The following is a 26,895-nucleotide window of genomic DNA, read 5'->3' as shown; positions in this document are numbered from 1 at the left end:
TGCATCGACTTGCTCTGAAACCTTTACTGAATGGTAAGCTCTTTGAAAGCAAGGCCTCTATTTGTGCCTTCAGTTATTCTTGGACCCAGATAAGTTCTCTGAGAGATGACTGAAGACATGTTGAGTGGATAAAGATTCATCATGCTTCCCTCTTCCTGCTGCCTGCCTCCCAGCCAGGGTAGAGCTGAGAGCCTGAGATCCAAGGTGTGCATTGCATGAAGCCACTGGTCAATGAGCCTTGGGGAGGCTTCATCCCAAGGTGATTTAATGAGTCACAGTGGATCAATTTAGCTGATTCTTTGGCTCTACTTGAAAAGGGCTTTTGTGGCTACCCTCGGATCTCATTTGACTTGAGTACATGGGCATGAGAAGAGGATGCAACTGAACTCTTTTCTGGCAAGGACAGGCAATTTCATTCCAGGAGGCCAGCCTTCCTCAACACACTGGGCTAGTGAAGACCTGCATGTCCCTCAGGACAGCAGAGCTGCTTTCCTGCCTCCCCTATCAGACTGTGAGCCTTTGAGGACAAGACTGGAGTTTAAGTCATCGTGTTCTCAGTGTTAGCCTGGTACCTGGTATAGTTAATTATACCACCAGTAGTCTTGCACAAAGAAAAAAAAATCAATCTGATGTGAAAGAAGTGTTTTCTAGATCCTTTCCCCAATCTGGAGAAAATCAAGAAACACACTCCCCCACTCCTGACCGCCCCCCCCCCCCGGCCTTTTAGCACTCTCTACCTTCATTGCCATCAAAGTCTAGCATAAAACTTTCCTTTTCTGACTCTGATTTCTTTTCTGCATTTCTCCCCAACACTTCTGCACATGGCTCGCAGTAGAGCATAGTTTTGTTGCAAGCATCCTGAACCGGTCTATTCCCAGGCATATGTCATATGTGTGTGTGGGGCGGGGGGGACTGGGCATACTCTAAGGTGCGCATTAGCCTAGGCACTCTGAGGTGGAGGGCTCTTTCTCTGCCATCCTTTCCATAGCCAGCTCAAGCTTCTACATCCAACAAGTGCTCAGTGATGCAACTGACCAAACATACTTGACACTCAAATGTTTGTTGAACAAAAGAGCGATGAATGTCAGACTACTGCCCACAGGAAGGATCCTGGGGAGAAGGGAAAGGAATTCCAGTGTCAACACAAAAGCTGCCACCTGGAACAAGAGGAAGGAGACAACCTAACACGGCCAAAAGAGAAAACAAAATCACTCTTCTGGATCCCTTGAATGAGCTACACAATTTCGGATCTATCTTCTGCCCCAGGGAGTAATGTAATTCCACTCTACTCCTGCCTCTCAAAGACCACGGGCTCAGTTGAAGACCTGGATTTGAATCTTGGCTCTCTACTACCTTCTTTCTGGGTGACACTGGGTGAATCACTTAACCTGATCCTTCATTTCTTTGTTTACATAAAGGGGAAGATAATAAGGCTTGTGGTAAGGATAAAATGTAATCAAGTTGGTTGTGCTCTAGGCTCCTGGTAGGAGCTCAAGTAATAAGCCCCAGTAAACAGGGATCTGAGAGGAAGCAGGTGAGGAGGGAGCTAAGTGCCCCTCATAGGACTGTGCCTTGTGGAAAAAGAAGGAAGATACCTTGTTGGTGGGGAGGGGTGCTTCCTTGAGGCAGGAACCCCCCCCCCCCAGAGGACATTTCTCAGGGGCTTGAAGAGAGGACTGATTCTTACTAACATCTAAGGGAGGACAGTATGTCTGGAAATGCTACCCAGCGGCCTATTAACCTGTGGACCACACTCCCAGGGACTGCTCTGAAAGCAAGAGAGCCAAGCACTTCGCTATAAGAGAAGCCACTTCTCTAGAAGACAATCTCAGAACCTTGAATCTGGTTTAACACTAGTAAACTGCAGCTCAGAGAGGACAAGTCACTTTCCCAAGGTCACGCAGAGAACATATGGCACGGCTAGGGCAAGAAATTATAAAGATACCCAACAACCTGTCAGGACAGGTAGTTGGGACTGAAGCGAGGTGGGGGTCAGGTCTGAGAGCGGTGACCCACAGGCTGAACCAGGAGGAAAGTCACTGTGAGAAGGAGGCTCCGGAGGCTGTTCTGTGACAGCGCTGACTTAGGCATCTCAGGTATGTTACTTAGTTTTCTACATATAATATCACTACGAGCTACAATTCCCATTACCATCCCTCTTTTGTTGATGTGGAAACTGAGGCACAGTGTAGCTAGCGCCCCCAAGGTCTCAGAGCTAGAAAGAGCAGAAGCTAGACTGCAACACGGTGTGTCTGGCACCAAAGCTTGAGGTCTTTCTGTCCAGCCCTGCTCATTCCCAGGCTAGAGACTCATCTACCACATTAGGCCTTTCTTCCTCCCTGCAACATCTGAGTCCAGGGTCCCTGGAAATACCCAGAGTGAGCCATCACCCCAAAACAACACACACACACACACACACACACACACACACATACACACACCCGTATTTGCTCACTCTGACCTGGCAGGGACCTGCTAAGGCAGGAAAACGGCCGAGCCCATTACCGCCACCAAGCACAACACATATTTATGGCCCCAATTACAGTCTTTACCTCCCCCCGCCACCAAGGAGCAGGAACAGCGACAGGAATAGTTGTGTGCAGTGGGGTCTGAGGCCTCTGTAGCAATAACTACAAGATTACAGAGACGTTAGCAAACCCGGGTGATAGCGGCTCTATTATAATGATAAATCTACAGCTTTATATAGAAATAATGAGACTAGGGGCAGAAGGCGGGGGAGGGAGGAGCAGGGGGATTTCAGCCCATCGAAGTTCTAGGTGGAGGGGAAATTCGCAGCTCTGGGAATGCCCAGGAGACCACCAGGGGCCCTGAGTCAGGCCAGGCAAGAGTGGCAGCGGCAAGAACTGGAGGGGCAGCCCTGCTGTGGCTGGAGTGCATTTATCCAATTCCCACAATTTCTTTCCCACCGTGAGCTCCTTGAGTCAGGGGTACAGAAAAGGCCTCTGATGGCTCTAGCATGTCCAGGTTGCCTGCTTCTCAGCCTCCAGCCTGGTGAGGGGGGTACTACCTCCATGGCTCCCTAGGCTTCCCTCCAGGACCACCTGGGGGCAGCAAGGCAAATGTCCCTTATGGCTTAAGATTTGCAATTAACCAAGAGCTAGATCCCCGGATGTTCACCTCCCCTTCACCAGCCTTGAAGCTCCTCATTCAGCGGTCGGGGTGGGGGGAAAACAACATGAATGCTCCAGGCTTTGCTACTTCAAACCAACTTGAACAATGGAGCTAGAGCCCAAAACAAGGGACACACTGGTTCCACCTGCCAGGGCTGAATGTGATGCTCTAGTATAAGCACTAGGACCGAAAATGGAACAGCATTCATGGCCTCACGTGAATCAAAGCAGCCTGCCAGGCCCCGGATTTTCACCATGCCTGTCCTCCTACCTGTTCTGTGAGTCACTGATCCTCCATTTCAGTCCAGACTATCTGATCCAACTGGTTAATAAATTTGCTACTCCAGACACAAACCATCTACCTGAACCATGTCTCTGAAGGAGTGAACACACAGGCTGTGTCTCTCCCCACAAAGCCTGACTTTACCCGTTTCCTTCCTTTTTCTTTTTTTTTTTTTTTTTTAGAGATTTTATTTATTTATTCATGAGAGACACAGAGACAGAGAGAGAGGCCAAGACACAGGCAGAGGGAGAAGCAGGGTGCCTGGGGGTAGCCCAATGCAGGACTCAATCCCAGGATCACGCGCTTAGCCAAAGGCAGACGCTCAACCACTGAACCACCCAGGTGTCCCATCTACCCATTTTCAAAATACAATTTGACCTTCTCCTCCAAGAAGCCTTCCAGGTTAGCCACACCCCATTCCCCCTGCTTCTCTAATAACCCTTTCTTTGCATTCCAATATACAGTTTTAATTGAATTAACTAAGCAGTTGGTCATTCTACAAAAATGTGCTGAGTTCTTATGTTTGCATAAAATGACACACTCAGCCATGAGGAAAAATATAAGAGAAAGTCACATGTGGAACCAAAGGCATTCCTGAGATATTGGGAGGGCTTTGTAAGACTGAATATGATTCAGGGCATAATTGAGGGACCCACACATAAAAATCCAGAGGAGTGACTTCTGTAAGAGGGGCAGGACTCAGGGAACTTCAAAAGAGGGATTGGTTTGGGCCAGGCAGAGGGTGGGGGCAGGCCTGCCTGACAGAGGGGACCCTGTGAGCAAAGGCAGGAGGCAGGAATATTGGACTTTCTGGGGGTATGGGGACCAGCTTGCAGGACAGCAGAGCTGCCCGAGTTCCAAGGCGAGCGGGGCCCAAACGTTGCTCCTAAGAATGGAGTCCAGCACACAGGACCAATGGGAGACCCTGTGCTCATTCATACCGCCCCCACCGTGCTAGCCACGGGATTTCATGTGCACCTGGTGCTCCTCATTCTCAGTGATGATGACTTGGGCCTCTCTGACCCCCAAATAACTATAATTTCAGAGTCAGCACCAAAAACACAGGTAAGAGCACCAGTCTTCTTACTTCCCTTTTCCCTCCTTTGTCTGATTCCTCCCCCACCAAGAGGATGAGCCAACTCCTGAGAGCCAGCCCATTGGGAGAGCTGCAGATTGGAGGGCTCCAGGGCCCTCTCGTTGGCAGGACATCAGCCCAGACAGGCTGCAAGCAAGACAGGATGTGTGAGCCCAGTCACCTGCTCCTCAGCTTCAGAAACTCGGGGGAGGGGGGCCTCCCTGTGCTCCTGGCTGGGATGCTAGCCCTTCCTGTCGAGCTATGTATACTGCCCCTCCCCACCTAGCTTAATACCTCCTCCTCCTCCTCCGGGAAAAGTTCCCGGGCTGTCCTAACTCTCAAGAGCAACTTCACACGGTATACACTCTTCACTACTCAGCATTACTAGCCCTTGCATGGACATCTCTTGCCTCCGGAATTAGATTCTAAATGTTCTATGGATCAAAGGGGCCATCTTCAATCCCAGCCCTGCTCACCACTCCCCCCCACAAGTGTCTGGCACAGTGTTCTGCTTAGGAAGAGAGGGAGGAGGACTAACTAGAAGAGTACTGAGGATGATGAGGGTGGTGACGATTGGTCCAACACCTTTTGGATGATCTGCCATTTTCTGAAGCTGGGCTGGGGAAAGGGATGGGATGTGGGCAAGACAGCCACAAAGTTCAAGCATTTAGGAAGCTAGCATCCCTCTGAGACACAGACTGTCCAAACCAGACCTGGATCTCCATCATGCCTGCAGCTAAAGTCACAGGAGAGGGAGGCAGGGAACCCTGTTAGAAAAGGGAGTCAGTCTCTTCGGAGTCTGAGTCAAGCTGTGCTTCTCCAGCCCCACCCCTCCCACTCTCAGAGCTCCTGGGCCTCGACCTCCATGCAGGGAGGCCCAAGCTGCTTTTCTCTACCTGTGCAGTCACCATAATGAAGCTGCTGGCCAACGAGACCACAAGGGAAGAGCTGCACCATATGTAAACTTCACAGTGATTTATAGAGCAGAGCTCTTGGGCTCGGCCTGGTGCACAGCTGCTGCTCCAGCCGGCCCGGTCTGCCCACCCCTTTCTGCCTGGCCCTGCTGCCTCGCCTGTTCTTGGGGAGATCATAGAAGCAAAGGTGGGGGAGGAGACTGGGTCATGAGACTGAACCAGTAAAAGTCAGCACCAGCTAGAATGGGGTGTCCTGGAGACCCTCCCTGGGGCCGAAAAGAGGCCCACCAAACTTTGAACAAATCAAGTTTCTCACACTTTTCCCATCAGAGCAGGGCTGATTTTCCTGGCATCTCTCCTCACAAGTTCAACACAGAAATATTGAGAGTTGACTGTATTCAAGGGGAAGGTCTAGAGATTGAATGGAGTCATTCTTGCCCCAGAGAAACAGTGCAGGAAATATCCTGGGAGACTTGACCGTTTGGCACTCAAGACCCCAGACACAAGGCCATTGGCGTTTGATGAGAATACCCATGCTGGGCTCTCAGCTGCCCAGATGGGCTTAGAAAGAGGCAAATCACCCATACCGGTGAGGTCTGCACTGGACCTCTGGATATGCCCTCTTCATCCTCTGTGCCAAACGTGTCCTCCCTCTGAAAAGCCAGCCCAAGCCTCAGCTCCTCAAAACATTCCCTGGTTAACTATAGTTGGTCACAGACAGCCAAGCGCCCACCCCCATGTGGTGTGTGGATCCCATCCCGTGTGTGGATTAGCCAGGTGTCCTTCCAGGCTGGCCCAGGCAGGGAATGCCTGAGAGAAGGGGCTGCGTGGTAGTCACTGGTGTTGGTCATCACATGGTTCCAGTTTCTTTGGACACATGGTCAGATGTCTTTGTCCTGCCCTCCTGAGTTGCCACGTGTCTCGAGTTGGCTAACGAAATGTAGGTCGAAGTGACATATATCACTTCGTTGTGGAACCATTAAGGACTAGTGCATGACTTGCCCCATCCCCTTCTTCCTGATGTGGTAATGATGGCAGCATGTGTCTACACGGAGCCTCTGTCAGCTAAGACCCCTGCATCGCAAGGTAAAATCGAGCCACCGGCCGAGCTGCAAAGCATGTATGACGTGAACAAGAACTAGACCTTGGTTGCTCTGAGCTACCAAATCCTAGGATTATTTGTTGCTGCATAACCTGTTTGTCCTGATAAATATGTTCTGTTTTTGATTGCCTTTCCCAGACTTCTAGTACACATCAGTGCACTTGGCAGATGCTGCTGTCTGGTCCAGTCCTATAGACCTGGCTCAGTCCTCCTCTGTGATCAAAGAGATAGATGACATTGTTTTCTAGGTGGTAGACCTAAGGTCCAGCAGGTAGAGGTAACCCCCTCAGAACATGTAATCAGAAGCAATGGTCAAAAATTCTCTTCCTTGCCAACCCACACAGGAGGAGCTCTGTGGCCCCAGCCCAACCTGGGGCAGAGTGCAAGGACTTCCCCAGGGTGGGCTGAGCCACCGGTCAGTTTGCAGAGCCCCCCTTCACATTCTAAAGAGCAAAGGCCTACTTGTCTCTACAGGTGAGAACAATAGGGACTCTCCCCACTCAACCCAGCACCAGGGATCCTCAAGAAGCCCGGGAGGCAAGGCTGTACTCACACTTGTGGCATACTGAATGTCCTTCCAGATGGAGGTTTCCCGGGACAGGTCGGAGGCCTCAAAGAGGTTGTCCAGGATGACCTCTCCGATCATGTCATGGCGGGAGAAGCGGTCGAAGTCGAAGACACTGAGATGTAGCTTGCGGTCGGCCAGCTCCTCATAGGGCACCGGGAAGTGGAAGTTCTCATCGAAGGTGGGGTTCAGGGTCTTGCGGTGCACCCGGGTCTGCAGCTTGCACTTGCGATCTGGCAGGAGGTAGATCTTGACATAGGGGTCTGAACTGCCACAGAAGTCCTTGGCAGGGAGGTCGAAGGCCTTCAGGATGCGCACGATCAAAGTCTCACTCTCGTAGTCATAGCGTAGGCTGAAGTTGATTTTTCCACAGCTCTTGGCGGCCTCAGACTTGGCATCGTCCCCATCCACCGACTTCTGCTTGTAGAGCTCGGGCTTGATTCGGCCAATGCTGGTGGGCTGCTCTGCCGCCGGCGGCAGCTCATTGCCATAGTCCACGCTGGAGACATGCATCTGCCGTGGCAGGTGGCGCTTGAAGGACGTGTGCCTGGTGCGGGGTGGGAGGGGGCAGGGACAGCGGGTCACAGCTCAGGGGGAGAGATATGCAGGCCAGCACCTCCTGTCTGCCCTGGCTCATCCCACCCTTTGCGGGGGCCCTTTGCCTCCTGCACACACTTTGTGCACTGGTGGTTGTGAGCAATACAAGCCTCTGGAAAGTAGTTGGGATGGGGTCTGGTATATAATAAACTCAGTTCATGGTAGCCTTGGCTGCCATTCCCAGCACACGCCCACCTATTTTCTGGGTTTCTTTCCTAGTATATGTGACTGGTTTCTACCATGAAAGCATGAGACCCCTTCTCCTACCCTGGATGCCGCTGTCCCTCCAGCATCATCAGCAGCACCACCCCCTCCATTGTAGTTAACATTTATTGAGCTTGGGAGCCAGACTGTGTAGGTTAATATTGGCTCTGCCACTGTCTGGTTATGTGACCTTGGTCAAGTTCTTTAACTTCACTGTGCTACAAAATGAGGATAATAAAAGTAGCAACTGCATAGGATTACTGTGAGGATGAACCAGATTAATACACAGAAAAGGCACTTAGCACAGGACCAGATGTATAGTAAGTGATATATCGTCAGCTCTGGATTGCCAGATGCGTTCCTTCCTTGGCTCCTCACAGCAACCTTAGGAGTCATTAGTCCCATTTTACAGTGGGCGAAAGTGAGGCCTAAGAAAGGTGAGCTACGGGCCCGAAATCACATGATCAACTCTGACAATGTGACTCCCCGGCACTTTGAATCCTGGACTCCCTATTGGCCCAGTCTCCTTCCCTTTGGCTGCTCCCCTGAGAGCCTGGGGAGACATTGCAGGGACCCAGGAGCCCACATGAGCCCTAGGTTTGAATAAAAATACAGTGTCTCATACTGCACCGCTTCCATTTCGGAGTTTATTTATTTATTTATTTTTGTTTCTGAGTTCAGAGCAGACGTTTGTCATTATGTTGTGGGTGCTGTCTCTGGCTTTCTCAGTTAAAGGATGCCATGTATACAACTGCTGTCCTGCAGGGAACCCTGTCAGAGGTCATAAAGGAATCCTATTCTCAACATGTTAGGACCCTCTGGTCTTGCCTCGCGTGCAGCGCAGACTCTGATCTGCAAGCTTTACTGGCCTACCCCTGGACACACACGACCTCGGACGCCCCTGGGTCCTTGCACATTCTCTGCCCTCTGCCTGCAATCTTTCCTTCCCTCCAAAGGCCCCGCCCGCCACGCGTGCACAGCCCGGTGCCCGCCCCGCCGCACGCACCCACCTCCAAGGCTCCCCTTTCCCGCAGCCCTTGGGGTGCCCGCCTCCCGGCTCTCCAGGCAGAGGGCGCGTGGTGCCCTCCCGGCCCGCTGGCTCGCTCGCTCCGCCCGGGCTGGGCCCCGCCGCCCACAGGGAGCGCGGAGGCCGGCGGCCAGGCCCCGAGAGCCCCGCTCACCTGGTGGACGACGCGGGCTCCGTGGTCTGTCGCTGCAGCCGCGTGTGACGCATGATGTGCTCCCGGACAGACATCTGCACCTCGGCGGGGATGTCGGGGGACGTGTGGCTGATCTTCACGGCCGCCTCCAGGAAGCCCAGCGCCGCGCCGTCCTTCAGCTTCTCGGCCATGACCCCTCTGGGGCCGGGGCGCGGCGCGGCCTCCGGGGCGGGGTTAGCGGGCGCGGGACTGGACGCCTCCTTGCTCCTCCGGGGCATCCAGCACAACTTCCAAAAGAGAAAGAGAAAAACTGCCACCAGGGCCACGCCACACACAATAACCACCACTGCGAGGAGGCTGACAGAGGTGCCTGCCCTCGGCAGGAGCCGGGCAGGAAGGGACAGGGACGGACAGAGGTGGGCAGAAGCAGGGAAGGGGGTGGGCAGAGGGGGCACACAGAAGGGACAAAGACAAAGGGAGAAGAGAGAAGAGCGCTCGTGAGAAAGCTGCCGGCCAGAGGACAGGTGGTTTAGGGGTGCCGCTCCACAGTCCACTTTGGGAAACGTCTGCAGCCTGGCGCTCGCCTCCCCCACCCCTCACCCCTCCACGGCTGCCAGCCTGGGGAGCACCTGGGCGGCCTCCCCCACTGCCTATGGGCACGTGCACAGGGAAGGGAAAGTAATTTAAATAGCAGCCTAAGCAAATGTGCAGATTCCTGAAGCGTTCACAATCGGATGCTGTTTGAATTTCTATTAGAGCTGTTACTATGGCCAGACTTACAGCAGAGTCATTTTTGTGTATACAGCTTCTCTTCCTCAACAGGCCATGTGGCCTCGGGGACCAGAGGCTCAGCCAACTCCATCTCTTCCCTTACCCCACCCCTGGGGAGCCCAGAGCCCACGCGGGAGCTTAACCGTCACAGCTGACTTGATGCCAACGAGGGGCAGGGATCAGGTCCCCGGCTTCTGCAGAACTCTCAACTCTGCTCATAGCAGGCTCAGTAAATACTTGGATGAAGTCGGAATTTGACCTACACAACTTATTTCAAAGCTACATTACAAGTGATTCCTGTAGCTGGCTTCTCCCATTCCTGGGCTAGTTGAGAGCTTTGCTGTAAAACCAGCATTTTTGAATGTCGCAGTTGGTTCGGAGGCAGGTGCTCACTGTCTTGCCCCCAGCCCACCCCCGACCCCAGCAGGAAGCAGGATGCCTGTTATCCCAGAAGAGCAGCCAGGATGTCTCCCTCTAGAAAAAATGATTAAGCAGATCTCCCCCCCACACACACTTTTGGAATGACCCTTAGATCCCAAAGCCTCTTCTCCCTCTGAGAGGTCAGAAGCCTCCCAACCAATGGGACACTGGTCACAGTGTGCTCAAGGGTCACTTGTCAACTTTGTGAACAAGCCTGCAGAGGAGTATTGCCTCCTCTGGGTGAAAGCGGAAAAGTCAAGAAATTCCACCACCATCATCATCATCACACCAAATTTCTGGAAACTCTGGAAGAGGCCAGATGCCTTGGTAACTGGACCTGTGCTCCTGTACCCTTCGGAGGGAAGGGGTGTGTGTCCTCACCTGTGTGGCCTGTGTGGCCCCTGCAGGCCTGTGGGTTTGCAGGCCCTGGATTATCCTGGCTCAGTGCCCTAGGAACCTTAGGATCTAAGGCGAGAAATGACCCTACAAGTACTGAGGCCAGGCTGTGCTTTTGCAGACAGAAGCAATAGTCCAGAGAAGGGACTCACCTGGGGTCCCAGGTCAGACACAGAGCCTGGACCAGGGTCCAGATGTCCACCACCCAGCCTGGGGCTCCTTCCACTGTCCTGGCCTATTTGTTCCTGATTAAACTGTGGGCTGTTGTAACTGTGTTTTCATATTTGTCTGACTCGGGGCCTAGCACAGAACCTGGCACATGAGAATGCATGAGTGAATGAATGAATAAATGAATGGCACATACAAGAGCTAGAATTATTTCTTAACCAGCATTTACTGAGCACCTGCTACACGCCAGGTGCTAACCTAGGCTTGCAGTACCAAGATGCCAAGTCCCTTGTAGGGGGAATCCAGAGTACTCCAGAGTTCTCTTATAGCACACAGGCACCAAGAAAAGCTGTCCCCCAGCCAGAGAACCTTGGAAGGAGGTGAGAGTGTCAGCCACCTTGTCTGGGGAGCTAGGACTGCCTTCTGACTCCCTGGTACTGGCGTGGATCAACTATGACAGCCACCCACAGCAACCCCAACCCCCTGCAGAGACATCAGAGCCTCTCCCCGGCCAGAGGAGCTGGGATTTGTCCTTCACCCGGACACTGCCTGGGATCAGGAAAGCCAAGTCTAAGTTCATATTTATTTATTTATTTATTTATTTATTTATTTATTTATTTATGAGAGACACACAAAGAGAGGCAGAGACACAGGCAGAGGGAGAAGCAGACCCCTCACAGGGATCCCGATGTGGGACTCAATCCCAGATCCCGGGATCATGCCCTGAGCCAAAGGCAGTTGCTCAATCGCTGAGCCACCCAGGAGTCCCCTAAGTTCACTTCTAAAGGTCTCTAGTGTGGTGTGCATGCATCCTGGGGGCACAAGAGAAAAAAATATCAGATTGTTTTCGTATTTATTATCTTGAAATCAATAAATCAGAATTGCAATATACAGGTTGCTAGTAACAGAAATGATAGCATTTTGTTTTTGGATTTAGTTAAGTTTTAAACATTACAATGTCCAAGGTATGAAGCGCTTTTTACGTATTCACTCATATCATACTCTCCGGCGAAATAGATATGATTATTATTTCCTTTATGCATATGAGAAAGGTGAGGCACAGAGGATTATATTGCCTGGGGTCACACAGCTGGTAAGCCGTAGAATTGGAGACACAACCCACATGAGTATGGAACATGGGAACAAATATATATTGGAGGCATTAAATCAAATAATTTGTGTTGTTATGAGTCCATTAGCTAAATGGTTTGGAGACAGTTTCTTTAGGCCCTGATGCCCCTGAGGTTCACCAGCAAAGCGACCACAGATACACGGGTTCCTTATTCTAAGAACCCAGCCATCTCTAGCCCCTTCGCAGTTACATCTGTTCCCAGTTCCAGCTGTTCTGGATGCATTCTCTACAATGAGTCACCTTAAAACAAAAAGGTATTTCTAGGGCTTTGCTTTCCTTTGATCATACATCTTACTTGCTCTGGTAATAATTAGAATTTTAATGAGAAAGGGGGAGAAATGGGGGGAATCCAGAGAGCATAGAGTGCATTTAAATGTTCAGCCTGACAAAAAAAAAAAACCTGAATTCATAAATGAAAAGAGAGGTGGGGGAAGGGGGCGGGCCGAGGGAATCAGTTTTCCTCTGTATGGCTGCTATTTGGAATGCTTGCGCACATGTCCCTCCCCCTACTCTCTTTCGCCCCCACCCCCACCCCCCCACCCGGGCTGTTGTTCCCTCAGAGCTGTGATTAGGGCAGGCAGAGGTATGGATTATTTGGAATCGGCACCCAGCACTCAATACTGGTTATGTAAGACTGAGAGGCCCTTCCTCTGCCTGGAGAATCTCTTTCCAGGACACCTCACCCACAGGCATTACACGAGGAATTGGGTCCTGTTGCTGAGTGGATTCACCCACCAGGGACACAAGGCAGTGAGCAAGTCCAGAGCAGAATTAGGACAGGGCAAGGGTGACTGTACAGGATTTAGCTGCTGTAAAATCACCACATGTGGCCTTAAACACGGCCCAAAGAGCCTGGTTAAAAGGTTCACTGAACCTGGGAAGGTGAGGCTCCTGTATGGTCTAAGGGCTGTACCAAGGCCCAGATCAGCCACCAGATGTGCCTTCCCAACCCAGGTCAGCAGTGGCCAACCCATCAGGGCATATTGCCCTCTAGCAAGTCACAGGTAGCCTTCAGAGCCTTTCTTCCACTTGTTTGGCCTGAACCTCGACACTGAGGCAGATGATTTTGATGAGCTACTCAGCCACCTTTTGAGTCCTGACCCAGTGCTCTGTATATTTCACACTGCCATCTCATGCTAGCTTCCCGACAAGAGAGAGGCAACCCTCCAGGAAAGGAGAAAGCCCTCACCACAGTACTGAAAACGAAAAAGAACCTTCCTAAATCCCTGTATTCTTTCTCCCTCTCTTCTCCTTTTTTATTTCCTCTTCAGCCTGGAGAAAAAGAATTGTTGTCCTGGGGTCAAGCTGGGCGCCTCAAATGTCCATTTCCATTGCCTTTGAACTGTGTGACTTTGGCAAGCTACTTAATCTCTCAAGCCTCACAATCCTCATCTGTGATAGTATCTACCTCAGAAGGTCATTGTGAGGTTTCAGGGAGAGCATTAGTGCTGAGGACAGTGTCCAGAATGTAGTATATTGGCCGTTTCTATTAGAGTCACCTAGTTTTGCCCAGTCTAGTTTTGAATATCCCCTCAGCAGAACACCCACAAGTCATGAACACTAATAGAACTTTATCTTTGTCATTACAAACTAGGAACGATCGTACTAGCAGCAGAAAGAATATAAGTATTGCATATATAGCTAGATCTCAAGACATACTAGGTACTACATGAGAGCTCTCACATCTCCTAGTTTTTCTGTCAATACTCATTGGTTTGCTACTTGTCCAGTTCTGCTATTACTGTCACCAGCCATCTGGTAAACAGGAGTGAGCTCCAAAGGAGTAAAAAGAAAATCGTAGGAGAAAAATCCACAGTTGAGAGAACATGCTATGGTTTTGCGAAGTTCTCTCGGAAATTTGGAAATGCAACGTCACCTTTGGTAGGTTACTTAGTTAACACCCCTAAACTGAGTTAATTTATCTTTGAGGGGTACACACTAATTTCTTAGGGAGATGGTAAAGATTAAATGAGATAATGTAAAGGGCACGGTGGAAGGAAATAGCAAATAATATTACTAGTATTAATATGAATGGTTCTGCCCAGAGTCTTCTCCCTTCCCAGACTTGGTGCTGTTCCTTCCAGGCTCTTGGGCCTCTGCATTTCTTGCTGTCTGATCTCTCGGTTGTGCTCTTCTGTGTCTCTGTGCCTGAATGAGGGGTCCTCGGCCCAGGTGGTTCCTGCTCCCCACAGGCTTATCCATAAACCATTTTCCAAGGGTCGACTAGCAACCTGAGGCCCTGGAGCCAGCTTTCTCCAGCTTTGGGGCAAGTAGAGAAAATGGTCCTTTCTTTTCACTTCCTCTCTCCAGTTTATCTTTTTAGTTACAATCTGTTAGCAAAAATGCCTGTTACTGTTACAAAATGGGTTTTCCTAACGTCGAAACCTATTAGAAAAACGGGAACAATAGCAGGTGATAAGAGCTGCTGATGAATCCTAACACTAAGGGAGGGGGCTCGCCAGAGCTCTGTCTTTGGAGAAAGGAATGTCAGCGTGGAGAGATAAGGAAGCCCCAGGTTGCTAATTAATAACCCAGCATTTTCCAGAGAGAGGGAGGGAGGCCATGAGCCATTACCCCTGCCAGGCAGTCTCACTGAAGGTGACAAGCATTGTCTGTCCTCGTGGGCTTCAGGGAGATCTTCACTTCCCTGGAGAGAGGAGGGGCCCAAGGTCTCCTGGATGCCTCTCCCTGTGGTCTGATATCTCCCTTCCTTTTCTCAGAGGGCCCTGCTTTGGGTCCATTCTGTATGAAGTAAACTATTTTTGACACCAGGGATTTAAACCTGGGAATTCTGATGCCAAAATTCAAGCTTCTGAGCCAGGCCCCTGAGAGTACTGTGGGCTGAGTAGAAAGCTGGACAGGAAGGTGGCAGGGGGGGCATTTCTTTGTTATCATCAGGAGGGTATGGGACACAACTTCTACTATTTGGCCTGATCTTCTGTACCTGAGTAGTAACCTGGAGACTAGGACTATGACCAACCTCCTCATCCCCCATCTCTTTCTTCTTCCCTAGAAAGTATAGACACTGAACGTTACACACCAGGCACCAGGCCAATAACCAGTGGCCCCTGGAAACACCTTGTCCAGAGATAGATGTCCCTGAGAAATACCTGAGAGTGCATGTATATATGTGTGTGTGTGTGTGTGTGTGTGTGTGTGTTAGGGGAACGGGGCTATTCTGTTCTAAGCCTTACAGATGTGGTCCATTAATAATAAACTCTGCTGTGGCTTGTAAATTTATTAGGAGATGCTGGTGTAATTAAAATTCAGGGTTAGAGGGAGGAGGGAGCAGAGAGCCTCTGCTTCCATTCCTTCTTTCAGAGATCCAGGCCGAACCACCGATGGGGATAATTAGCAGAGTCCAAACAGAGAAGGAATTAATGCTCCTGAAAAGCTTCGATGAAGATAGACAATGCCAGACTAATTATGGCCGCACAAGCTTTATGACTGGACACGGGCTTCCACCATCATTAGGGGATTCAGAGATAAACCGGAGACTAATGCAGAGTGCTATAGCTAACAGCGGTTGACATTAATTTAGCAATTATTAGTATTATTATTTTGGTAGATGGTAACTGTACATTTCCACCCGATTGGTCAGGGCTTGGAGTCTCTCTGAGATCTCTGAGATGTGGAGTTCAAGGCCCCAAGTTGGCAGGGGGGAGAAGGGGCATGGCAAACAGAGAGCCAGAGAGATTCTTTCTCTCTACACCCCCCTTCTTGTTTACACCTTCAAGTACTGAGAGGAAGGTCTGCCTAGGTCCACACGGAGCAAGAAAAACAGAGCAGCAATAGAGAGAAAGGAGGGATGAGACAGTATCAGACACCTAGAGTGTCCACAGCTAGATGTCCTGCTTGGGCAGGACTTTCTCTTGCTCTGCTTTTTTCCACTCCAGACAGCCTTACACAGACCCTAAAGAAACCTGGCAGGATCCAGATGCCTCAGTCTTAGTCCTAATTTTCTGCAGTCCCATGTTATGCCCCCAATTCTGTGGACAGAGTAACAGAATAGTTAGGACACATCTTCTGTACAGAGCGTGGAGGGGAGGAGTCTACCATTCCACTCTCAAAGTTCCCACAGACAGAGGTAGAAGAAAACTTCTAGAACTATAAATCCAAGCACTCTACAGATCCTAGATATTTTACCCTAAGGGCTGTGCCCTTAAAGTTCAAGACACACCATAAAGTCGGAACATCACCTAAAGGATGTACATTCTAAAGGATCGTACATTGCACCGTTCCTCAAAGAAGGCAAAATCTGCGGAATTTCTTCTTCCCAACAGGAGGTGAGGGAGTAACTGATTATTTAGTTATAGAAACAGGACATTTGTGTTTTAATGAAATGCTATGCATTTAACTTGCCATCACAAACAGGAAAAATCTTACCTGTGTTGCCAATGGCCAACTTCAAAACCAGGTGACTGAATCACAGAACATATCCAGAGTCATTAGAGAAGTGAACCAACAGTAGGTACATTTCATGGCCACAAGTAAGCCCGAGAATAATCATTCCTGGCTGCCAGCCCTGCAGGGGCAGGGAGGCTCAGGGATCCCCGTCAGTTCCTGAATTTTTTGCAACACCTCTGAAACTCTGCTTACTACCTGAAATCCAGAACCTCCTACTCACCTCCAACACTCTGCAATTTGGCCTATGGAGCAAATGCATTCATCTCCACAAGGTAAATGGCATGAAGAAGATAGAACACTGCCTGTCAGAACTCACTTGCAGGGGTGCGCAGGTCGGGAGGAGGTTGTATTTTAAGGAGGAAAGCAGACCCTTTGCCCCTAGAATGTTTAAAGAAAAATGAACTTGCTTCTACCTGGGACAGTATGTGTAGAGGTGTTTCCAAGTCAGGAAAGCTAAGGACATCTGATCAAGGTTTCCTGTGCAATTCCTAGCACAGACCACGGCACATAGAAGGGTCCCAGTAAATAGAGAGTAGAGTCCAAATCTCTCAAAGTTGAATTTTGGGGTGTTAGTAGAAATCCTGTGAGCTAGAGACTCCCAGTAGGAGGAAGGCAGGAGGACACAGACAGAGGTAAAGAGAACTGGGCATGCTCTAGTCACTTGCATTTTTCATGACGATACAAATAAAAAGATCCAGCATTTCTCTGACTGAAGAATCTAGCCCTCGGCAGTGGCTCTGGGATGCAAGGAGTAGGCTAGACCCAGGCTACCTGGGCGCCTGGTCCTGAACTGCATGGCATCTCCCCAGACTTGTGTTCACTTAAACCCCAAGATCTCAAACCCACTCTCAACCACTTTCTTTCTTTCACTGTGATCAAGGGTCTCCTTCTGCCTCCTCCTCCCTTCCAGCCCACTAGCTTGGCACCCTGGAGGCCTCCAGAGGCTTGTGACTCAGCAGCCAAAGTTCAAGTCCCCCAGGGCTAACGAGGGCTCAAGCAGCTTGCAGCAAAGGCACACTGATTCATCGGAGCCTGCTTGCTCCTAGTCCTCAACCTTCTCTCATCCTCAGCTTGGCCACCAAGTACCTGTCATTCGACTACAGGGTGTCCCCCGGGAGTTGAGACACCACTGCCTCCCTGTATCAGAATGTTCCACACACACACATACACCCTCCCCAGCACATACATTTCTGCTCTGAACAGACAGGGGAGGAGGGTAGCCTCCACCCCAGGTGGAACTCGACAGGTGTGTTCTTACCTTGAATTATCCCCTTTAGGGTTTAAGGAGTCAGGACCAGCATTGAGGCCCCCACTGGAAACAAATTTTTGGAGGAGAGGATGGAAGGGAGCTGGGTAGACAGTCAGGAAGAGGCTCCCTAGCTTGGGGAAAATTATGCGTCTAGGGGGTATGGGGAGTGGGATGGCGTAGCAGATGATGGCACCTGAGAACCAAAATCTAGTAACACTTGCTGGGCCTAATCTATTTGGAGATTCTTCAAGAGGGAGAATCGGCCTCGCCAACATCCATCACTGCACCACCCTCTGAAAGTTCTTCTTAGGTCTAGCCTTAGTCCTTTCTGCTGCAGTAATCGACCCATTGATCAATATTGCCAGGGCCAGAGAGAGCGCACGGGAGAGAGCAGCGCCCCCTACAACCCACACGGGGCTGAGGTGCGCTCCACTACTGCAGGCGGGACACAATCCCCCCCGCCCCCCCACAACCCTCCCCTTGGCCCACTGCCTGGCTTCTGTTCCTCTGCCCACCCCGGCGGCCCCGTTCCTAACCTAGGACTTACCAGCAGCTCTGACCTTTAACCTCAAGTGACAACAGGGCCCCGAGACCTGCGGCCTCTGGGGAGCTTACCCCACCTGTACCTGCTCCGGGAACCGCCGCCCGGGTCCCCGGCTTCTGTTCCCTGGAGACGCGCTTGGAGACCAAATTCCCGCCTCCTGCGGCCCCTTTCTCCCTTGCCCGCCTGGGTGTGGGGGGGACGCAGGGGCGACCCCCGCCTACCCCTAGGCCCGGTGCCCCTGGGGTCAGAGTCGAGGGGCACGAAGGAGCGGCGTCTGCGGAGCCGAGGGAACCCCGGAGCCCGGGTCCCCGCGGGCTCTCCCCACCCCCACGCCGCATCCTCTCGTCCTCCCGAGGCCTCGCACTGCCCCCGCCCTCCCCCCGGAGGGGGCCATCGGGGCTCCCGGTCGCCCAGGACCCTCCGGCCGTCGGCATCGGGACAAAGAAGCCCGGCTGCAGCGGGAGCGCGGCCGCTCGGCGCCGGTGCGGCAAGGAAGCCCCGGGCCGGCCGCCACCCGCCCGCCGCCCGTCGCCGGGGCGCGACACGCCATTGCCGCTGTCGCGACTCCCGAGAGACGCCGCAGCTGCGCGCCGGGCCCGCGCGCTGCGGGGCTCGGGCTCCCGACTCACCGGCTCCGGCGAGCTCGCCTCGGCTCGGGCTCCCGCCTGGGCTCGGCGGCCGCGCGGGGCTGCGTCCGGCGCAGGGTCCGCGCCGTTGGCGCTCGGGCGGGAGGCGCCCGCTTGGCAAAGTCGGCGAGAGGCACCGGCTCAGTCGCGCGCCGGCCGCGAGTCCGAGTGAGTCAGAGAGAGACCGAGGGAGCGAGTTATAGGGGCGGGGGCGGGGGCGGGGGCGGGGGCGGGGGCAAGACGCCGAGACACCCTCCCCCAGCCCGCCCCCCGCCCCCCGCCCCCCGCCCCCCGGCGGAGACGCAGACGGCCACTCGCCGCCCGAGACTCGCTCGGACACAAAGACCTCGTGCCGCCGCCCGCAGACGCAAGTTTCTCCCCGAGACCGGGGGCTCGGACGGCCTCGCCCGACAGGGCAGACCAACGGGCGCGCAAACCGACAGGCGGACCCTGGGACCTCGACAACCTCCCCCCACCCCGCCTTCCCAAGAAATGAGTTCCTTCCTCCGCCCGGATGTCCCTGGTCTCCTACTCGCCCCACAGACCCCTTCCCTGGCAGGTCGCCCGCTGGGTGAGCGGAGAGACGCCAGGGAAACTGAGGCCCCGGTGGGGCGCTGCACCCCGGGAGCGCGGCTTTGCACGAGATCCCCGCAGAGTCCCACGGGAGGGGGCTCAGGGATTCTCCACCTCCCAGGTCCCCTTCACGTCCCTCCGCCTGCCCTGCGGGCGATGGAACGGGGCACTGGCTGGTTCCAAATTCAGGATCCTGAGCTAGAATTCTCTGTCTAGGTTCGGGGCTCCCGGGGCCGGGGCTCCGGGGAGGGACGGCGGCCAGGGTCTGGGGTTTCCCGTTACCTGCGCCGGCCGCGCTCGGGCTCCTCTCTGGGGGCTGTTGCTCGAAGCTCCGACAGGTCTCCACGTCCAGCCCGAGAGGGGGCGGCCGGGCCCGGCACAGCGAGGCCAGGAGCGCGAGCGCCGCCTGGCACCGAGGCCCCCCGTTCGCCCACACCCCACTCATGCCCGGGACACCCCGGCGCCCGAACCCGTGCAGCCTCTGGACTGGGGTGGGCGACGCGGCCCCGAGAAGACCCTCCCCGCAGCGGCCCCCTGCGGCTCCGTTCGGCTTTTAATCGGCTCCCCGCAGGGTCTCCGCCCCTCACGTGGCATCCCGCGGCAGCTGGCAAGTCTGGCGCCTCGCGGCCGCCCCCTCTGCACCCGGGGACGGGTCGGAGTCCCGGCGGGTTCGAGGCAGCGGAGCCCGGTTGTCCAGCACCGCGGAGGGTGCAAGGCCCAGGAAAGGGCCTGGGATCTGACTCCGCATCCCCTGCCTGCTGTGACCCTGGGCCTCTCTGAGGCTCAACTGCCCATTCGGTAAAAGGGGCATAATGACTGCGAGTGCTTCACAGGCTGCGGGGAATAGAGAGACGGTGTTTGTGAAGACACTGGGGAAATTGCCACACGCCGCACAAGCGGCGGCGAAATAGATAAACCCATTAGGGAAAGAAAGATGACCCGGCGGGGAGTGGGGAGCCAAGGTTCCTCACGAGGGAAGTTAGTCGGACGACCCCCCAAGTCCCAGCTTCCGAGGCAGAGGACCCTAAGACTGCGGGGCTATTCCAACTGCAGAAAGACTTTCTGAGCCCCGCAATCCTGCGGTGCACGGAACCGCACGTTGCCATGGCAACGAGAGGCAGCGGCCGTCTCTCTCCATGGCAACGGGAGGGGAAAGTTTCTGGCAAATAGGGATGGGGGGCATTTCAAGAGGGCGCTCCGTCGCCGCCAGACCCATCTCCCCACAGCGGTGCAACACCACAGGAGATCGTGTGTCTTGCTATTAAGCATAACCAGGGCCAGAAAGACCGAACTAAACGAGAGGGTTGAGGCGACACTTAAGGCAGACTTCCCTCCCAGGGACTGCGGCGTGAGGTCCAAGGGCAGGCTGGCTGACGGGCTCCGAGGCGTCGCGCTCCGTGAGCCCCTGCCCGTGTGCGGCTCACCTGAAGCTCCAGGCTCAGGTCCCTTTGCCTCCCCGGAGCTGGGAAGGAAACTTTAGCTGGAGCCTCCAGAAGCCTCGGGGCTGGCGCGTGCCCTGGTGGCGGGTGGGGGAGGAGGGTCTTCCCTCCTAATTATCACGCTAATTGGAAGTGGCTCGGGCGGTGACTCACGTTCCAGAGGGAGGAGATTCCGAGCCCCAGCTCCTGGCGGTCTCCACATGCGCCATCTGCGCCAGGCGCTCTGGCTGGCCCTCGGGCTGGAGAACCCCGGCAGCTCGGCCTCGGGGACTAGGGCTCAGCCGCGGCCTGAGGGCGCCCGGCTCCCCCGGAGGTCTGGGCGCGGAGGACGCGGTCCCTGGCCCTGTCCACGGTGCTGAAGGCCCAGCTGGTGGAACCGCAGAGGGGGAGCAAGGGGAGGGGAGGTGGAGGGTGGGCAGTCGCGGCGGGTTCACAGCTTCCACCCTGACCTCCCGAACCTGCGATAGGAGAAGGCTAGGAACTCAGGCCAGCGGACCTGAGCTGGAGTGAGCCCAGAGACACTATGCAATCCAGGCTGCCTTCCTGAGGGAGGTGCTCAGTCGCTGTTCTAAGAACAGGTGAAGCTGTGGAGTCCCCAAGCGCATCCCAGTGCTTCTAGAACCCACCTGAGGAGTCCAGGAGCCCTGTCACCTCCTGCTCCACCACCCAATGCAGAGCTCAGCACTGGAGAGGCTGCTTGTTACATGTTCATTAACAGTTTCCCAGGCAGCAGGTTTGTGTTTATGTAAAATACAAATGGAGAAGAATTGCTCTCTGCCCATGTTTATGGCAACTCTGTCACTCCGCGGTGATTTCTCCCTCCCCCTCCCGAGTTCCCCGGGAAATTCACAGAACAAAGCGCCTTGTTTTGCCTTTGCAGAGAATGAAAAAGCACAGGACCTTCCAAGGGCCCAGGCCTGTGATGCAGGGAAATCAATATTTTGTTTTACAATGACTGGGGGGATTTGCATCTAAACTGAAGGCAAAGGAGCCTGTTTGGAGCAGAGCAGGTGGCAGGATCCGAGAATTAACAGATAATTTCTCATTGTTCCCGGATTCAGCCTCCACACTAGGCAAACGGTTCTGCAGCGTCTCTGGCGCCCCAGCAGCAGCTCTGGACCTGGCATTTCTCAACAGAACGGGGAGGAGTTTCTGCTCTGACAGGGCTGCGGGAAGGGGCTGGGGCTCCCGGATCAGTCAATAACTTCTTGAATTTGGAGGGCATGAATGAGTGTGTATGAAAGAGACAGCGAGAGACAGAGACATGGATGGAGACAAGAGAAAAAGGCAAAGAATCAGACATACAGAGACAGATAGAGGAGGTACAGGAGAGATCCAGAGAACAGGGAAAGAAGGACAGAGAGACCTAGACACATATAAAGGAACACTCATCCAGAAACACAGATAAAAGAGAAACATTTTTTTCTTATATTGAGAAAAAGCCCCACTTTAGTTTTCTTCTTTGCCCCTCTCCCTGCCCCCAGGTTAATGCTGATACCTGCTGGTACTTGTGGTCACATAACCTGCCACAGACCAGCCAACCAACCAACCAAACAAACAAACAAACAAAAAACACGTAAAGATGGGAACTCTTCCTCTTTAAAACCCTTTTTTCTGACAAGCCCACTCCCATATAAAGAGACCAAATTTAGATTCCCAGAGTCCAACCCAGACCTGAAAAGGGAAGGAGGTAGAAAGGAGTAGAATTGCTGCCCCTCAGGGCTATCTTTCAGAGAAATACCATCTGAGTTTCAATTTAGGGGTGGGATGGAGACAAAAGGAGCAGAGATTGCATTGCAAACTAAGTAGAGCTCCAGGAAGTTGGGTGCCAGGACCGGTGCAAGTCACGTTCCTTGTCAGGGTGTCAATGTCCTTATTTGTAAGGTGATGAAGTTAGATGAGGAGTTCTTCAAGGCTCCTTCCAGCAACAGCATTCTAGGATTTTTACATGAAGGGAAAGGGGAGCGCTGAGTGGGAAAAGGAAAAAGGGACAGAAGAGCAGTGTTTCTGGCTCTAGAGATAGTGTCCAGACTCACTTTGGGCTTCCCCTCCCCCATTGCTCTCATCTCATCTACACTGTGGCTGGAGCCTCCTGAGTCTGGGCCCCCAGCCCCTCTAGGCCAGACTGCTCAGAAGTGGGGAGGGGGACTGGATGTGGGGTAGGAAGCAGAATGAAAGGAGATTTGGGGCAGAAACTAGCAGCCTCCCATTCCTATGCCCTCTTCTCCTCAGAAATAGCCAAAGTGCACATTCCCTGCCCCCACCCCCAATTCTCTTAGGCAGTGGCCTAACTGCCCTTGGACAGGTCCCTGCTCTGCTCTGAGCAATAATGACCTGCTGAGTTATGCTACAAAAAAAGTAAATTAAAACAAAATAATAATTTCTAAAAAAAAAAAAAAATTAAACCTCGGTAGGAAATTGCTAATGCTGTAGGCGAGAAGAATGAGCTCCTTTGACATGAGCCGATGTGTCATATTGTCTTTCCATCTCAATGCAATTTCTAAATAGGGAGCCCTTTCCCCATTCCCTCCTCCCCTCCAAGCCCCCAGTAGAGATGTAAAGGGAGCAATCTGACGTTCACAGCCTGATTGTCTGACGTTCAGGGAGAGGAGAGAAAAAATACAAGTGTACTCACTGCTTTGTCAAATGGATTGGAGCCAAGAGGGCTCTGACCCAAGCTTGAGGGCCCCTGATCTCCTCTTCCCACTGCCCCTGTGTCCTGCTTAGTGAGGTATGTGGATACTTTGTGCCAGGGTTTTAAATTAACTCTAGGAAAACAGATATCAGTTGAACCTGTTTCACTGCTGGTGAAGCATTAAGTCGATGTCCTATATTGGGGAGTGGGAATACTTTACACCATTATTTAAAGCAAACACTGCTATGGAATCCCTATGGGATTTCTGCCAGAACAGCTTTATCAGTATTTCCAGCAGAAGTCCCCCACCCCCCACACCAACATAGTAACTCTAGCCACAGCTAGGTGACTCTGCAAACCATGCCATTCCAGGCCATCCTAACAGTTTTCAGGAATTCCTCTGTGCCTGAAAAGATGCAGAAGACATGGGATCCCTGGGTGGCGCAGCGGTTTGGCGCCTGCCTTTGGCCCAGGGCGCGATCCTGGAGACCCGGGATTGAATCCCACGTCAGGCTCCCGGTGCATGGAGCCTGCTTCTCCCTCTGCCTATGTCTCTGCCTCTCTCTCTCTCTCTCTGTGACTATCATAAATAAATAAAATTAAAAAAAAAAAAACAAAAAAACTTTAAAAAACAAAAAAAAACAAAAAAAAAAAAAAGAAGACAAAGCCATGCATCAATGCCCAGGTATTTTTGAGAGGCCAGTCTTGCTTTTATTTTGAGGAAGGTCTTTGACAATTCAAACCTCCTGAGCCAGGGCTATATTTGCCTCTTTCTTATTCCTTCCTCATTTCAGAGGTCTCTTCTGTTCTGTGCTTCTGCTCAAGTGTAGTGTTCCAGATCAGTCTTGGGAAGGCTGGACAGGGTTTGTTGCACCCAGTAGGCTGGGGACTGGGGAAACAGACAAATTCAAGGTCAGAAGGGCAACATCATCCCTGAAAATTTTAGAGTGGTACCTAAGTAACCATGGTGTGTGAGGGCTCTCACTGTACTACTTGAGAAATGAGAATGATTGAAGGAGAAGAGGTAGGAAGGAAGCCAAGTGTTTTCCTCTTCACACTGACCCCATACAGAAGAAAGAGCACAGGTTTTGGAGTCAAGCAGACCTGTGTTCGAATTCAGCCTCTATCATTTACCAGCTATATCACTTTGGGTGCCATACTTTAGCAATCTGAACCTCAAATTCCTCATCTGTAAAATGAGACATAAAAGGCCTGCTTTAGAGCATACAAAGGTTATATGAGTTAGGCTAAACACCTAATACACTGTGACTGATTTGCAGCAGATGTTAATACAAACAACAGTTCTTGCCCTCTCTCTGTCTCTCAGATCCTAGAAGGCCATCCATGAGGCACTGTCCAGAGGTTAACCTATATTCTTCCATTGGACAAGTCCCTGCACATTGCAAGAAGGAATTTGTCCCCCCCCCCTTTTTTTTAGGGTGGTGGGAGGGGTAGATGGAGGGAGAGACTCTCAAGCCGACTCCACGCCCAGTGCAAAGCCCAACGCCGAGCTCAATCTCACCACCCTGAGATCATGCCCTGAGCTGAAATCAAGAGTCGGACACTTAACCAACTGAGTCACCCAAGAGCCCCAGGAGTTTATCTCATTTAATCTTATAACAACCCAGAGAGGCAGAATGGGTGGATGCTAAAAGTCCATTTGGCAAATGGGGAAATGAAGTGACTGGTCCCTGGTTGCATAAGCTAGGAGGTGCCAGAAAGAGAGAATCTAGGCCTTCTGATTCCTGGTTAGTACCCCTTCCTTGTACTGGGAAGGATAGTGAGCGTGAATATATTTTTTAAAGATTTTATTTATTTATTCATGAGAGACACAGAGAAAGAGACAGAGACATGCAGAAGGAGAAGCAGGATCCCTGCAGGGAGCCCTATGCAGGATTTGATCCCAGGACCCCAGAATCATGCCCTGAGCTGAAGGCAGACACCACTGAGCCACCCAGGCGTCCCTATTTTTTATTTTTATTTTTTTTACAGAAAAGATTATAATACTTTTAAATTGACTTTATAACAAAAAATATTTGGAAATAAATTATAGGGCAGTGAAAGATTTACTCCTGTGTCTCTTTGCAAAGCTCTTGGCCCTTTGATCGTAGCCCCCTGCCATTGCATCTTGAGCCCAGATGCTGTTCTGGGGGGGACAGATAGTGTCATTGATAAAACACAGGGCTGAGGCCAGGCAGCTTCATGGCTTAGGACATGCTTGGCTGCTTCACTCTTGACAGAGATAGAACTCCTCAGAGGACAGCTCAGGGAGTCTCTGCTGCATCTGGGTTGTGTTCCATGGTCAGAGCACAGCTTCCAAGAAAGGGCCAAGCCAAGATTCTTATAAGACCAGGACCCCAAAGACTATAATTCTCCCCCATGGAGCCTGGAGAGAGTTTGCCATCTCAGAGTTCTGACTGTTGCACTAATGAAAAGAAACCAGATAAAATGCCAAAACTAATTTAAACAACAAATCCAAAAGGGCTCTGTCAAAACCAGGAAGTCTTAATCCTTGATTTCAATGGAATGCAAGCCAGAAGAATCAAAAGGACATGTTTTGGGTCAGTGGCCTACAGCCATGGGTGGAATTGAGGGGCTGAAGTCCCTAGAAAAAATACACTTGTCCCTCCAGTTTTAGCCTCTATCCATTCTATAAAACAAAAATCTTTTTCCATCCCAGCCCCCAAGACTATCTACATCTCTGCTGTTTGTTAGAGGTACAGTAAATGATTTTAATGGGTCAACCCCCCAACATTTATTAATATTCCCTTACATTCATAAAATGTGGGACAGTTTACACAACACTTTCCCATTTGTTATCTCACTTCAGACAACAACCCTGAGCAGCGATAGATATTTCTTATCCAAAGGATAGATATTTCTTATCCAAACCTTTGTGGTGGGTTCGCAAAGAGGCTAAAAATAACTGACTTGGGGTTATAGCTAACAAGTGGCAGAGCCAGAATCTGAGCCTGTCCTTTCACTCCATTCATTCACTCAACTGAGCATGTACTGAGGTCCTGGGCAGACCCGGCTCCACACCAGCCACAGGAGACGCAGCCCTGTGTGGTCATCACATGCATTGTGCAGAGCCCCGAGTACACAGGCCCTGCCCTGGGGGAATGCCAAGGAGAGAGGCCACATGAGAAATCGGTTTCAAAGGAGTTCTTTGACCTCTTTGCTGCAGATGCCCACATCCCTATCGACTGATATTCTCTCCTCTGGAGTTCCCTCCCATCCTGATTCACTCTCCCCTCTGCCTCCTCCCTGCCTGTCCATTTTCTCCCAGGTTCAGCTCTGGACTCTCATCCCTTCTTCTGTCTCTGCGTAGTCTCTCTGAGTGATCTCATCCACTCTGGGAGCTTCAAACACTAAAGAATACTAGTAATCAGAGCAATACCACTATACATCTACTGAGCACACACTCTGTTCCAGGATCTCCCCTGCTCACTTCCTAGTGACTATAACATTTAATTCTCATGGTGACCCTGTAATTACCTATAG

General features: G+C 52.1%; 1 protein-coding gene across 5 annotated transcripts in view; it reads right to left on the bottom strand.

Annotated features, from left to right (window-relative positions):
• SYT6 (synaptotagmin 6) overlaps positions 1–19,882 on the bottom strand; it is a 60,766-nt gene extending 40,884 nt beyond the window's left edge. For 2 of the 5 annotated variants that reach the window (XR_013349017.1, XM_077842790.1), the window contains exons 1-3: positions 19,600–19,882; positions 9,053–9,401; positions 7,059–7,617 (exon numbers count right to left, since the gene is read on the bottom strand). Coding sequence is in view for 3 of the 5 variants with exons in the window: in XM_077842790.1 (XP_077698916.1) it covers positions 7,059–7,617; positions 9,053–9,401; positions 19,600–19,762 (1,071 nt within the window). In the remaining 2 variants the exon portion in view is untranslated. The remainder of the gene's footprint in view (positions 1–7,058; positions 7,618–9,052; positions 9,402–19,599) is intronic. The other 3 variants (XR_013349016.1, XM_077842789.1, XM_077842791.1) reach the window with 2 other exon arrangements.
• Positions 19,883–26,895: the final 7,013 nt, after the last annotated feature.

Source organism: Canis aureus, chromosome 12, assembly GCF_053574225.1.
Source record: "Canis aureus isolate CA01 chromosome 12, VMU_Caureus_v.1.0, whole genome shotgun sequence".
In the NCBI taxonomy this organism is placed as follows: domain Eukaryota; kingdom Metazoa; phylum Chordata; class Mammalia; order Carnivora; family Canidae; genus Canis; species Canis aureus.
Note: the sequence above shows the minus strand (reverse complement) of the source record. Positions and strands in the feature narration are given on the sequence as shown.